The 13,435-nt window shown below is 50.8% G+C and overlaps 1 protein-coding gene across 4 annotated transcripts in view; it reads right to left on the bottom strand.

Annotated features, from left to right (window-relative positions):
• The window catches only part of KATNIP (katanin interacting protein), a 194,856-nt gene that overhangs the window by 117,326 nt on the left and 64,095 nt on the right, over positions 1–13,435 (bottom strand). For all 4 annotated transcript variants that reach the window (XR_008666428.1, XM_055340414.1, XM_055340415.1 and 1 more), the window contains exon 6: positions 3,873–4,004. Coding sequence is in view for 3 of the 4 variants with exons in the window: in XM_055340414.1 (XP_055196389.1) it covers positions 3,873–4,004 (132 nt within the window). In the remaining variant the exon portion in view is untranslated. The remainder of the gene's footprint in view (positions 1–3,872; positions 4,005–13,435) is intronic.

Genomic DNA, 13,435 nt, shown 5'->3' with positions numbered 1-13,435 from the left:
GTGAAAATAACAAAAAATAAAGGTGAGGCACCAGGGTGGCTCAGTCGGTTAAGTGTCCAAACTTCGGTTTTGGCTCAGGTCATGATCTCAGGGTCATAGGCTCGATCCCTGAGTCAGGCTCCATGCTCAACGAGGTCTGCTTGGGATTCTCTCTCTCCCATTCCCTCTGACCCTCCCCCTGCTCTCTCTCTCTCTCTCTCTCTCTCAGATAGATAGATAGATAGATAGATACATACATACATACATACATACATACATACATAAAATCTTAAAAAAAATAGTGCTCACTCAGAAGTTATTTATATGGTCATCTAAAACAGAAGTACCCAAACAATGGGATGGCCCTAAAAACGATCCTTCATTTTTTAAGCCTCACCATTGGAATGAATGAAGGAGGGCTAAAGGGACGTGCTGCCAGGCTCTGCTGGGGACCAGGAGAGGGGCAGGCTGCTCCACTGGGGGATGGTTGGCCAGCGATGGCACAATAGAATCTTTGCCGTACCCACAGGTGGGGGAGCCATCATGGGCCTCGGCAGAGTCCACATGTGGCAGATATGATGGGGGCACACAGCTCGGGACTGGTGTTTAATTGTGCATATGTGTTAGCAAGTAACAATGACTTTAAAACACTGAACTGCAATTGCAGGCAGATCACCGTTCACCCCACTCCAGGGTCCATACAATAGAGGGAAACTCAGAGAAGATACCTAAATTTGGGTACTTCCACTCACTGGGAATGGGCCAGGACTGGAACATTCCAGATGAACTACCTCTACTTGGATATAATCAACACATGCATATAACGAATACAAGAAATCTTTAGGGGCACGTGGGTGGCTCAGTTGGTTAAGTATCTGCCTATCTGCCTTTGGCTCAGGTCATGATCCAGAGGTCCTGGGAGTCCTCAAGTCAGGCTTCCTGCTCAGTGGGGAGTCTGCTTCTCCCTCTCCCTCTGACCCTCCCCAACTCATGCTCACTCTCTCGCTCTCACTCTCTCTCAAATAAATAAAATATTTTAAAAAAGAGAAATCTGTATTCTGGATGGGTGTACCCATCTCTGATCTCTGGGGCAGTGGGATTATGAAAAGATTTATTTGTATCAGTTGAATTTTTTCATATAGATTGTGCATTATCAGGGGAAAAAAAGATATCTTACTGATAGAAAAAAGTGTGCACTTTGTCTCATTCCTGATACATAAATGGGGCCCTATTATCCACTGCAACACAAAGCCCAACATGACTAGACCCAGCACTTTGGCAGAACTCTCTGGAAAGAGGTGTCCTCCTTTCACAGGAGTTCCAAAGCTGCTCAAAACCCTACGGTGGCTTCCCCTCTGACTCAAAGTAGAATCCTTCATCTTTACTATAGTAAAGGGCCTCAAAGCCCTGGGCCATCTGAGCCTTGGCCTCACCTCTTTTTCCTCGCCCCCTTGCTCACCCAGCTCCCAGACATACTGGAGCCTAGACACACCTGTCCTCCTGCCTTGGGGCCTCCACACCTGCTGCTCCCATGCCTGGCATGCTCTTCTCCACATGGCTCACTCCCTGGCTTTCTCGAGAACTGCTCACATAGCACCTCATCAATGAGAAGGCCCTGCCTTGCATAGAACACGACCCCTGCCCGTCTTTCTCCAGCCCTTTCTCCGATAAACCCTATCACCTGCTGGTATATGATACCTACTGGTATTGTCTGTTTTATCTTCAGTGTATAGAACAGTGCCCAGGATCTGGAATAGAGACCAGGATTCATGCAGTGCACACACCTGTCTACGGGGGCGGCTACTCCTCAGCTCCAGCTGCCACTGTCGTGTAAGGATGGGGCTCCCAAATGTTCGGATTTCTCAAGACAAGCCCCAAATTCACATTTTGACATGGAATCTCCCGATTCTTAAATGTCAACTAGTAATTCTTTTCAAAAGCACCGTGCACATCAATGGGCCGGAGGCCAACCGAGCATGTCTGCGGCATGCCTGTCTGTGAACTCGGAGCCGCCAAGAAATTGAAGATCACTAAGGGTACGATTGAAGGCGGAAAGGCTGGTGTGCTTCAACAGTGAAGGTCAGATGCAAAGTACACAAGCAGGCACACATTTCCTTTTGCTACATTTCAGAGCTACGCTCGCAAACAGTGTGAGGTGGCTGAGTATATTTAGCCACACGCCTTTTTCCCCCCCTCTACCGTTCAGATTGCATCTCTTACGGCTTCTGCCGTGGCCGAAAACCGGCGTCACCATTTTACTCTTTCACTTAGCAGGAAAATAACTCCGAGGGGAAATTGACTGTGAAGCCTTACAGTGTGCCCCCTCAAGATGGGGAGAAAAAAAGGAAAGAAAGAAATACAATCAAGCACTCACGGTGGAGAAAATGAAGCGCTGGCAAGAGCAGGGCGATGCTGATTCAGAGCACGCGTGCACACAAGAATGCTAATGGGAGCTTTAATAGCTCGTGAGGGGCAGGCTGCCTTGTGCTGTAGGGAGCTTGGGAGATTGCAAAGGAAGGAATATATGTTCATTTAACGGGAAGTACCAAGTGGCCAAAGGAGAAGAAGGGAACTACCCCACTTCCCGCGTGCAGGGTGACCACACATTCTCTGACAGGGGGCCTGGCTAGGACTGTAACAGACTCAGCTTGGCTACCGACCAGCCCCCCAGACTAAGAAAGACAATGGCTGTTTGCACAGACATGTGCTCAGATCCTAAGCAAGGGACTGTTCTGTTGATTCAGAAGTGTGTGTTGGGGGGGGAGGGGAGATGGGTGTTGAAGGCAGTAAAGTCCACACCACAATTCTGCCTACTGTAAAATCCCACTTCTAGGGACTAAGTAGGAAACAAGGTCATTGGGTTAGTCCATAAAGAAGGGCTTCTTATTTTTCCCCCCAAGAAGACAGAATTTCCAATATATTGTTGGACTTTTGTAGCCAGGATGTGAAACAAAGTGACCCTTTGCTCCTTACCTGTCCTTTCTTTATGAGCAAAGAAGGACATAGAAACAGGCAACACCACCAGAGGGATGTTTCCTGGACAATATTCTCACTGCTTTTATGAATCATGTGTATTTCTTAAAGGTAGGTTTTTGGTACAGAAGTGACACATGAAAGCAAGATTTTGTTCTTTGAGGGAGGCTGTTGAATCTGCAGCCTGGACCCACAGGTGAACACACACCTGGTGAATAGAGCAGGGGTTGGCTTAGGGGCCTTTGTCCTGCTGCCCTCCGATAATTTTGCTTCTACATAACCATGGAGATGATTTACATGCTCATTCTACGTGTAAAAGCAATGCCTTTGGAATGAGATCCAACCCTCCACGCTCACCCTTGCCAGGTTTCATGGTCTAGTCTGCCCCACTGCCCCTTGTTCCACACTCCCCCATCACTCATGCTGTGCCTGCACTGTCTCCTTAAACAAGCCCAGCCCCATGGCATCTGTGCATGCTGGTCCCTATGCCTGCAATGCCTTTCCCATCAGGTTTCAGCTGAAATGTCACACTTGAAGGAAATCTCCCTGCTCTCTCTGCCATGTCCAATGCTGCCCTCTTGCCCACACTATCCCAGCTCCCCGTTTTCTTCATACAATGTGACAATACCTGAAATTATTGTATTATTATTTCTTGGTTTATTCTTGTCTATTGCGTATCCTTGCACCCCACCCCTCACTTTGCCCTGAACATCATATTATATGCTGTCACCACTTGGGGTTAGACACCAGACTTATTGACACCTGGACCCTGGGTGCCTAGCAGGGCATCTAGCCCATGGTCTGGGTGCTCATTATAGTGAACGCGAATGTCAGAGTGATTGAACCCAGGGGCAGAAGGAAGGAGGGAAGGTTGCAAAGTGCCCACGAGCCGCTGTAGCACAAGCCGAGGCCAGTCCTACCTGTGGTCGGTCCCCAGAAGCACCCTTTGCCTTGATGGTCTCATCTCCTCCTGGCTCAAAATCTTCAGAATAGTCCAGAGGTGGCTCGATGTGAAGCCGTGGGCCAGCTTCCGTTCTGATCTGCACAGATTTCTAGACAGAAAAAGATTGTTTCAGACGTGATGGAACAAACAGCTCGAGCCCTCTGAGGGATGAGCATGGCAGCGGGCTGACCCCGAGGTCATTTGTCCTTGAACAGCAGCAGTCGTGCTATGAGGCACACCAGCCCCGCACCGACTAGTGTGGGCCGGTCGGACGGGTGGCGCCACCTCTGCCCTAAAGTCTTTATGGCTTTCTACTGCACAAAGCGTGTTCAGAATTTTTTAAATCAACTCTTTTTGGTTTGAAATACTGTTATCAGTAGAATCTTTTTTTAAGGATGAATGAATTAATTAATTACTGGATCCCAGGACCCCAGGATCATGACCTGAGCTGAAGGCAGATGCTCCACCACTGAGCCACCCAGGTGCCCCATATCAGTAGAATTTTAGTGGGTGATAAACTTTCTCAAATTGGCTTTGTGATCCAATAAGTTTAGGAGACCCTGGATTTTTTTTCCCTCTGCAGGACTTCTCGGGGCTGGGGCCAGGGTGACAGTAGCGAGGCACCATGGGAGCCACATTGAAAAGAGGGGACTCCCTCTTGAGTGTCCTGCACATGCACGAATCCACAAGTGAGGGCCTCCTTATGCTTTCTGGGCTGGCCTCACTCTCCTGAGGCCTGGCTGCTGGGAGAAAGAAGAGATCTGCCAAGCCAGGTGTACTGAGTTTATTACTCTGCAGAGGGACAGTGATTTAGACCATGCTTTTCCCCTCACACCCTGGGTCAGAAGCCTTCATCCCTGTAAGACTCAGCATCGCCACAAGCTTAGTGGACTTAGCTGTTAGCTTGGTGAGGAAGAACATGATGCTGGAGCCCAACTGCCCTGCAGGAGTCTCACTGGTTAGGACTGAACACCTTCCTCATCCACAGACACACTGCTTGCCCCATCAGCGCTTCCACACCGAGTGCCAGGTCACTTAATGCAGAGGCCTCTGCTCACTTAGTCCTGGTAGCACTCTCAGGGGGAAACTGAGGCACCAGGCTGCAAGCCTCTCACTAAAGGTCACACAGCCAGGAAGCCGCAAAACCCCAGCAGTTTGGCTCCTGGGGCCTTGCTCTAAACCGGGGGTGGGTCAATGTTTGCTGTAAAGAGTAAGTATATTAGGTTTTGCCAGCCATCTGGTCTCTATCACAGTGTTCAACTGTTCTATCATAGCTTGAAGGCAGCCACAGATAATGCCTAAGTAAATGGGCACGGCTGTGTCTCCAGAACACTTAATTTATAAGAACAGGCTGTCGCTGGATTTGGCCCAAGAGCTATAGTTTGCCGATGGACCCCAGTACTAAACCACCATGCTGTACTGCCCCCAATAGGCATGTGAAGAATAAATGTGCCCAGTCTGGGCTACAGTGGCCTTTGCAGAGAAGAGAGAGAAATTAAGATATTTCTTGAGAATATCTAACACTCAAAAAAGTAGGCAGGGGTTTGGCTATAGATCATTCGAAAAAAAGATCTTGGGGTAGGACCTCGGTGGCTCAGTCGGTTAAGTGTCTGCCTTTGGCTCAGGTCATGATCTCAGGGTCCTGGGATCAAGTCCCCGTATCAGGCTCCCTGCTCAGTGGGGAGTATGCTTCTCCCTCTGCCTCTCCCCTTGTGCTCTCTCTCCCAAATACATAAAAAAAAAAATTTTTTTTAAAGTCTTGGAAAGAGTAAATAAGAAGAGAGGCTGAGAAAGGCAGAGAGGAGACAGAGGGGCAGAATGAAAGTGCTCTGGGAGATTTTTCCTTCGCTAGGCCATCCAACTCTCGGCTATGGCCCGCTCTGCTCCAGCTCCAAGTGTGGCCTTGCTGCCTCCCAGGCTGTGTGGACTGGCTCTCAGGGCATTTCTCACGGCAGCAGCAGGGGGTATGGAGGGTAAGTAGTACACCAAATACATAACACCTGGCCAGGAGATCCCTGAGAGCTTTCTTGCCTCAGGCCAGGATGAAGTTGTAAGGGCTTTGAAGTTCATCTCCAAGATGGATTTTCTACCACAATTCTGGGGAGGGCGGGCTCCTCCTTCCTCCTCAGGAACCATTCAATAATGCCCAAATGCTGAAATAGAGACAGAGAAAGAGAAAAGGGAAGAGAGAGAGAAGAGGGAGGGCATGAAGGAGGGAGAGGGTGAGGGGGAAGTGGGGGATGGGGAAGGGGTGCAGAGGGAGGAGCACCAGGCATGGGGCACAGCCTGCCGCCCCCCCCCCCCAGGTTTCTGTTCCTTTCTCTAGAAAGGGAAGGCTTGGACTAGGACCTCACTACTCCCTGTGTGGTTGGTCCGTGCACCAGCAGTACTGGCTTCTCCTGGGGAGTTTGTGAGAAATGCAGAATTTCAAGCCCCATTTTAGAGCTAGGGATGAAAATCTGCATTTTCACAGGAGCCCAGGTGACTTGTATGCACACTGAAGTTCCAGTGGCGTGAGATCTATAAAGTTCTGGGGTAGGTGCTAGTGTTGCCTCTTGTCCCTCATGTGCTCCCTTGTCTTTGGGCAAAAGCACCCTGATTTTCTTTTGGGAAATCCTCTCCCTCCCTGCTCCCAATCCAAGTGTTCACATGGAACTGAGTCTATGGATGGCCGGAGCATAGGACAGGCCCAGCTGATCTGAACATTAGATCCTCCTGGCCCAGAGTGACTAGCTGATTGGTTCAGGGGAGCCAAAGAGATGCAATAGCAGGGTGACAGAATGGAAGATGGGAGCTGATGGTGGCCATCCTGGTACCACAGAGAGCAACATGGGGAAAAGCAGAGTTGAGGGATGGAGAATAAGCCCTGCTACACTGTCTGAGCACCTGGATCCAGCCATGCCTGAACTGGGAATTCCCACTGGGAAAGTGAAAGAGGTGGCATTAATGCAGCTCTGCTGGTCTGGTCTGAATTATAAATATGGGAAAGAGCTCCAGGGTTCAAGGAGGAGAGCCCAGGCAGATCTCTTCTCTACTGCTTTCCCATCCTCCCCTTCCCCAAAAGTGTCCATCTCCCTTCCTAGGAGCCTGGCATGACTGCTTGCCTTGCCAAAAGGCCAGGAGCAGCAGGCATTAAGGCACTTAATAAGCAAGTTCTTACTGAATACTGACTGCATACAAGGTTCTGGAAGCATGTCAAGATAGCGAAAACTGTAACCATCAATGCCCCGGCCTTAGGGAGTTCACACAGCACACACAGCAGAAGAACATGTTTAGGAAGCAACGTTTGACAAAATTAATGTGGTCCAGAAAGAGTTTTAAATGCTGAGTGGGTGCCTGAGAGGGGAATAAATAGTCTTCCATCTGGCCTGCCCTCCCACCTCAGCCCCAGTGAGGTGCCTCTGCCACCACTGGAGGAGATGGGGAGCCGCCTCACCCACACGAGGACGCCCACCTCCCAATAGGAGCACGAGGCTGGCAGGTTCCAACCCAGCCCCCAGGAGGCGCCCGCTCCCTGCCTCCCACCTTCACATGCTTGCAAGGATGATGCCCGAGCTCCTGGCTGGCTCCCCGCTTGGCACGCTGCTTTACCCGGAGTGGGTGTTTGCAAGTGGCTGCTCTCTCCTGCCTACTTGCAGCGCCCAGACCTGGGTGACCCCTGCAGTATCACCCACATACTGGGACAGGATTTAAAAGTCCTGATACCCATACACCCATTTTCCAGTTTGCCAGTCCGAGACCAGCTTTTGTCCTCAGCCACACTCAGCCCAATGCCATGACCAGAGTTACCTGTCTGTATCTCCTGCCCTCCCCCCTTAGCAAAGTGTTCTTAGAGATGTGCACTCAAGCTACTGTCAATTAGAAAGAAAGATCAAGGCTACGGGTTGCCCTGTATGGTTGTTCAGGTTGTACAGTATGTAAGTGGCTCCCTCTACAGGTAGGAGAGCTCGGAAGACGCTGACAGGCAGGTTTGGGGTGGGGAGTAAATCTACCTTACTTGATAGGTTCTTCCTGGATTCGGATTCCTCTGATCTCTTACAAATAACAGCGCTCGACACTCTGATGGTCTGTGTCGTGCAAGGTCTCTGTGAAAGCTGATGCTTTATGGGTTGTTTCATTTATTGTCCTCACTGCAGGGGTTCTCAAAACTCAGAAACAGGAAAACAAAGGAAAGGGCTTTACGTTTTTACTCATGGGCTTTCCTGGAGGGTGATTAAGCAAGCTGCCTTTGCCCACCACAGGAAACCAGATACAGGGATACAGTGGTAGAGTGAGAGCAAAGCCTTTGCTTTAAATTGCAATGAACTTGCTTTCCGGGCCTTTAAGAAAGGCCCACCCCACAGTAAATTGCTGAAAGGCCAATCCCTTCACTACCAATTTAATGCTAAGAGCCGATGACGTTCATCAAATCTGACAGCATTTTGGTAAACGAGGGCTCTGTTGATTAGGCTGCTGTCCACCCAAGTATTACAAGGCTGAGGAAGCCATAAATCTTAATCCACTGATAGCAGGAGAAAGATCCAAGGCTGAGAAGTGGTGGGGGATAAAGGACAGTACCAACCAGAGACCATTTATCACCTCCAGCCCAGTCCACGATGCATGAGGCGGCTTGGAAGACAACAGGGTGCTGCCATTCGCCTCTGTGGCTCTCCCACCGTTGGAGGGTCCTAGGAAGGGTTTTACAGGTGCAGCCGGTCAGGCTCCAGACCAGTGTTTGTATGACTCATGACCTTCTGGAGCTGGGATCCTGGGGCCCATGTGTCTGAGGCAGCCCCTTCTGTCGGGGACATCTCTACCTGAAAGTGCTTCCTACTTGCCAGGCAAGATCCTAAGAAGGGAGGTTATTCTACTGGAAGAGATGAAGGTCTTGGTCCAGGTCTCTGGGAAGGTGACATGTGGTCCACGGGAGTTTAGAGCGACACTCAGAAAAACGTGCAAGGAAGCCAGTTGAAGAGCGCAGGGAGGCCAAAGGGAGGGAGCTGTGCTGGCCGGGGAGAGGCTGGGACTGCAGGGTGTGTCCTTCGACCTCTGTGTCCCCTACCTACCTGGCTGTGGTCAGTGCCAATACACCAAGCGCCTGTGTGGCCCCACCTGTCCTTCCTGCTGGCTACAACCATATAGGAGACACCCCAGGACTGGGACAGGGCTCTGGTACCTCTCCTGGTAGAGTGGCTTTTAAGAACTAGCCACCACTGGCCACTGGGGATCCTGCTGCCTTGACCACTGCTCACCTCTGGCTGCCTCCAAGAGCAATGAATCTCACCCAAAAGGGTGAGATCAAGATTGCCTTCCCCTCTATCCTCTGTACCCCAAAATCTGTCTCCATGTACTTTCTACCAGGGAGAAATTTTCTATGTAACTCTACTTCTTAGGGCAAAAGGAAACCCAACAAGTCCCTCCCTCTTCCTCCTGGCAATAGTGCAGTTGGCACATTGGGCCTATCTACTGTCTTGGATGAGAAGCTAGGGGCCCCAGGCCCTGCTCCAGGAACAGCTCAGAGCAGGCAGGCTTTGTATCATGGGGCCTGGCCCTGCCTCTGATCACATCCTAGCAAGGCAGGAGTGGGCATCTGGTCCAGGCTGACCAACTGAGATTCAGATGGTATCTCTCTGGACAACTTCAACAAACAAATACTGAAAGACCACAGGGATGACATCCTGGGGATGTGTGGAGTCAACAGAGGTGATCGGGGACTCTGGGGGCTAGGGACAGAGATGTGAGGTGGAGGCTGGGGGACAGAGAGACACAGGCTGTGTCATGCTGACAGGATGGGAGCCTTGCTTCAAAGACTCCTGCCTTGTCTTCCTATAGCCACTTGGCCCTTTGGGCATCCTGTGACATGTAGCAGCCGGGGACCTTCCTAAAACATGAGCCCAAACACATAACTCTCCTATTGAAACCCCCTCAGACAATTCATCACAATTAAAATGAAATCCAGGGGCGCGTGGGTGGCTCACTTGGTTATGCATCTGCTTTTGGCTTAGGTCATAATCCTGGGGTCCTGGGATTGAGTCCCACATTGGGCTCCCTGCTCAGTGGGGAGTCTGTTTCTCCCTCTCATTCTCTGCCTGCCACTCCCCCTTGCCTGCTTTCTCTCTCTCTCTAAAATAAAGAAAATCTAAAAAAAAAAAAGTGAAATCCAAACTTCTTCCTGGGATCTTCCAGGCACTGGAGACCCCCGCCAGAACTTCCTGGAGCTGGCTCTGCTCGCCCTCAGCAGTCAGGTCAGACGTGGCCCCCGGGGAAGCCTTTGTTGCCCACTCTCTCTAGATCAGCTCTTCCCCAGATTCTGGTCCATCTCATCCCACACTCTTTTCTCCCATGTAGCACTTGTTTCTTTGCTCGCTTGCTTCTGGCCCTCTGCCTCCCCACCCACCCCCGGTAGACTTGAGCTCCAGGAGAGCAGGGCCCACCCTGTTTCACTCAGGGTGCTGACCCCAAAACCTACAAGCAACCACGTTTGCACTGCTGCTCAGCAGAGGGCACAGAATGAACAACAGACTGAGCAAGTGAAGAAACATCCCGGAGCGAAGGGCCCTGAGGCCTCCAGGCAGAGCCACCATCAGCATCCACCCCCCACCAACTACAGCAATGGTCAGGACTGCTGACTGTTTCCTCTGTGCCGAGCACGGCTTGACATGCTCCACAGACCCTGGCTCGTTCAGTTCTCGTTAACCACCCTACCAGGCAGTTGCCATTACCAACTCTACCTGCAGGTGAAGAGACAGGCACCAGAAGTTGAGCAGCTCATCCATGGCCACACTCCTGGGAAGGGGTGAAGCCAAGACTTTGATCGACAGCCGCTGGGTTTCTGAGTCTGTGCCCTCACTCACCTCTCTGGACTTGTCTGTGCCCCTGCCACCGGGTACTCCTACTTGAAGCAGCAGACGGCCCCCGCTGACAGACCCCTGTGACACACACTGAGCACGCATGGCCTCCTGGCAGCCCCAGGAGGTTTACTGATGATGAACGCAAAGCTCAGAGGCTCAGAGAGGTCACACCACCAGCTCCAGGGCACACAGCCAGCAGGCAGTTTGACTCCAAAGCCCGTTTCTGTCTCTCCAGGAGCCACGGGTTCTGATAACAGATGGCAGCTGCCACTCGGGCTCAGCTCTGAGGCTTTAAAGGGGGTGGTACAGACTGCATCAAATAGGACCATTTATACCCAGTGCACCGGCTACGTTGCTCTGCTAACGGCTGCCTAGCAGGGAGCGGAAGCCCAGCGCGAGGGCCAGATCTTTCCCTTTTTCCAGCGAAGGAGGAATCTAGCTTTTTAAAAATATATAAAAACTTTTGAATTTAAATGTTAGCAAGTGACTAAGTCTTTTTAAAACTGTGTGAGTCCAAAAAACATTCTCTGGGGGACAAGTTCAGCCCACAGGCCGCAAGCTGCTCACTCTCAAGTCCGGCAGGCCAGTCCTCTGTACGCTTCAGACCTGGTTGTTATGTCTTCTGTGCAGGCTGGCCAGTCCCCATGTCTTCAGAGCTGGGGCACCAAGGGCAAGAACTGAGGCTTATCTGATTGTTTCTACCTCCAAAGCCCCACACAGTGCCCAGCCTGGGGTAATAAATGCTTGCTACATCAAAATTAAAAGATGATTTCTTTTGGGATGTGGCTTCTAGTCCTTGCACCACTTCTGAATGCTCCTGGATTTATCCATATCAAGGGGGAGTGGTCCCCAAAGCATGCCATGTGGCTGGAGCAGAGTCCATGCAGTAGTGGGAGAGGGGAGGGCTGACCCCCCAGGACCCCTTCCACTTTCCTCCTAGGGTGCCATTGCATTCAGTAGAGGCCGGAAAGCCAGTCTGTGTTTCCCAGATGCTTTTTCACTAGGGATTCTGGATTCTGCAGCCGATCAGATGGCCTCATACAAGGGAGGGAAAGTAGAAGTGAAATGGAAAGAAGGGGACACACACTGGCTGATGAGCACGGTGATGGAGGCGACGGGTTTTTCAAGTGTCCCTCCTCGGGCCAGATAGGTATGGGCCATGTTGCTGTAGCAGGCATCATCTGGGGCCAGTGGTTGTGGCGGTGGCCACCTGGCTCCTGGATGACAGCTAAGGTGATACATCCCTGAGGCTGATCTTCCACCTTTCCCACTGTGTCCTAGGCAGCAGCTTTCCTGGCAGGCTGTGCTAGAAGGCTGGGTACCATTCCTGGGGGACCCCGCTCGCTCCTCCTCTTGCCACCCAGAGACCTTACAAGCACCTGATTCCCTGCATTACGTTCATCTCTGATTAAAACAGCTTAAGTGGTCTCTACGATTAGGCACTGACTGACCCCTGACTGATACGGTGCAGAAGGACAATTAGAGCCTTTGTGGCATCAGGAAGCCAAGAAATCAGCCATGATTAGGGCCTGTGAAGTGTGGGACCACAGGGAGAGGCTGGGGAGGGATGCTAATTAATCTCAGCCCAAGTCTTTTAAATTGCACAGGCTCTGGGGCCAGCCATTAAGTCACAGTCTAAGATGCAAATACGGCTCCTGATAATTGAAGGCACTCAAAACCACAAGAAGGAGGCTCTCAAGTGGGATGTGGAGAAAGGCCTCCTCAATGAAAAATTAACATTCATTGCTGGGGACAAGAGGAGACCTCTAGGCTGTGTGCCCTGGAGACCTTGCTCATCCGCACTGAGATAAGGCTATGGGAGTCAGTTGGCCAGGAACACCCTTCAGGGCTTAATCACAGATCCACAAACACAGGGAAGACCAATAGGTTTGTGTGTGGAGGTCATGGGTCTAGGGTTCAAACCTCCCTTAGGAGAAGAAATGTGTGGGAGATATCAGAAAGGGACACAGAACATAAAGACTTCTAACTCTGGGAAATGAACTAGGGGTGGTGGAAGGGGAGGAGGGCGGGGGGTGGGGGTGAATGGGTGATGGGCACGGAGGGGGACACTTGACGGGATGAGCACTGGGTGTTATTCTGTATGTTGGTAAATTGAACACCAATAAAAATTAATTTATAGAAAAAAAAATCTTAAAAAAATAAAATAAATTCTTAAAAAAAAAAAAAAAAAAAAAAAAAAAAAAAAAAAAAACCTCCCTTAGTCACCATGTGATCCTGAGCAGCTCACCTCTTCTCACTGGGCCTCAGTTTTATCAGTGGCACAATGAGGACAGTTAGCAGACCTATGGGGTTATTGCAGAGATAGGCCAATAAAGCTTATGGAAGTGTTTCCTACAGACCCACATGTACAGCACAGTGTACCTCCCAATATGGGTGACTACAGGATTAAAGAGGATTAGACACCATTGCTTAAGCCTCACCTCAGACCCCATGGGTCAGAATCTCTACGGGTGGGGCTGCCCAGGTGATGTGAATGTGCTGTGGGGGCTGAGACCCACTGACCCTGGCCCAGCAAAGTGTGAGTAACCACCAGGTGAGGACAACGCAGGCAGGAACACAGCACTCAGAGCAAAGCTCTGGGTTTGAGTTCTGAGGCTGTCACTTATTAGTGATTGGCCTTGGAAAGCTCACTTCGCTTTTCTGATCATTCACCTCCTTGGCTTCCTTAAAAGAGGAAGAACATTGGAAC

Source organism: Nyctereutes procyonoides, unplaced genomic scaffold (assembly GCF_905146905.1).
Source record: "Nyctereutes procyonoides isolate TBG_1078 unplaced genomic scaffold, NYPRO_anot_genome, whole genome shotgun sequence".
Taxonomy (NCBI): Eukaryota; Metazoa; Chordata; class Mammalia; order Carnivora; family Canidae; genus Nyctereutes; species Nyctereutes procyonoides.
The sequence above is the reverse complement of the archived record's forward strand: the minus strand, read 5'-3'. Positions and strand labels throughout refer to the sequence as shown.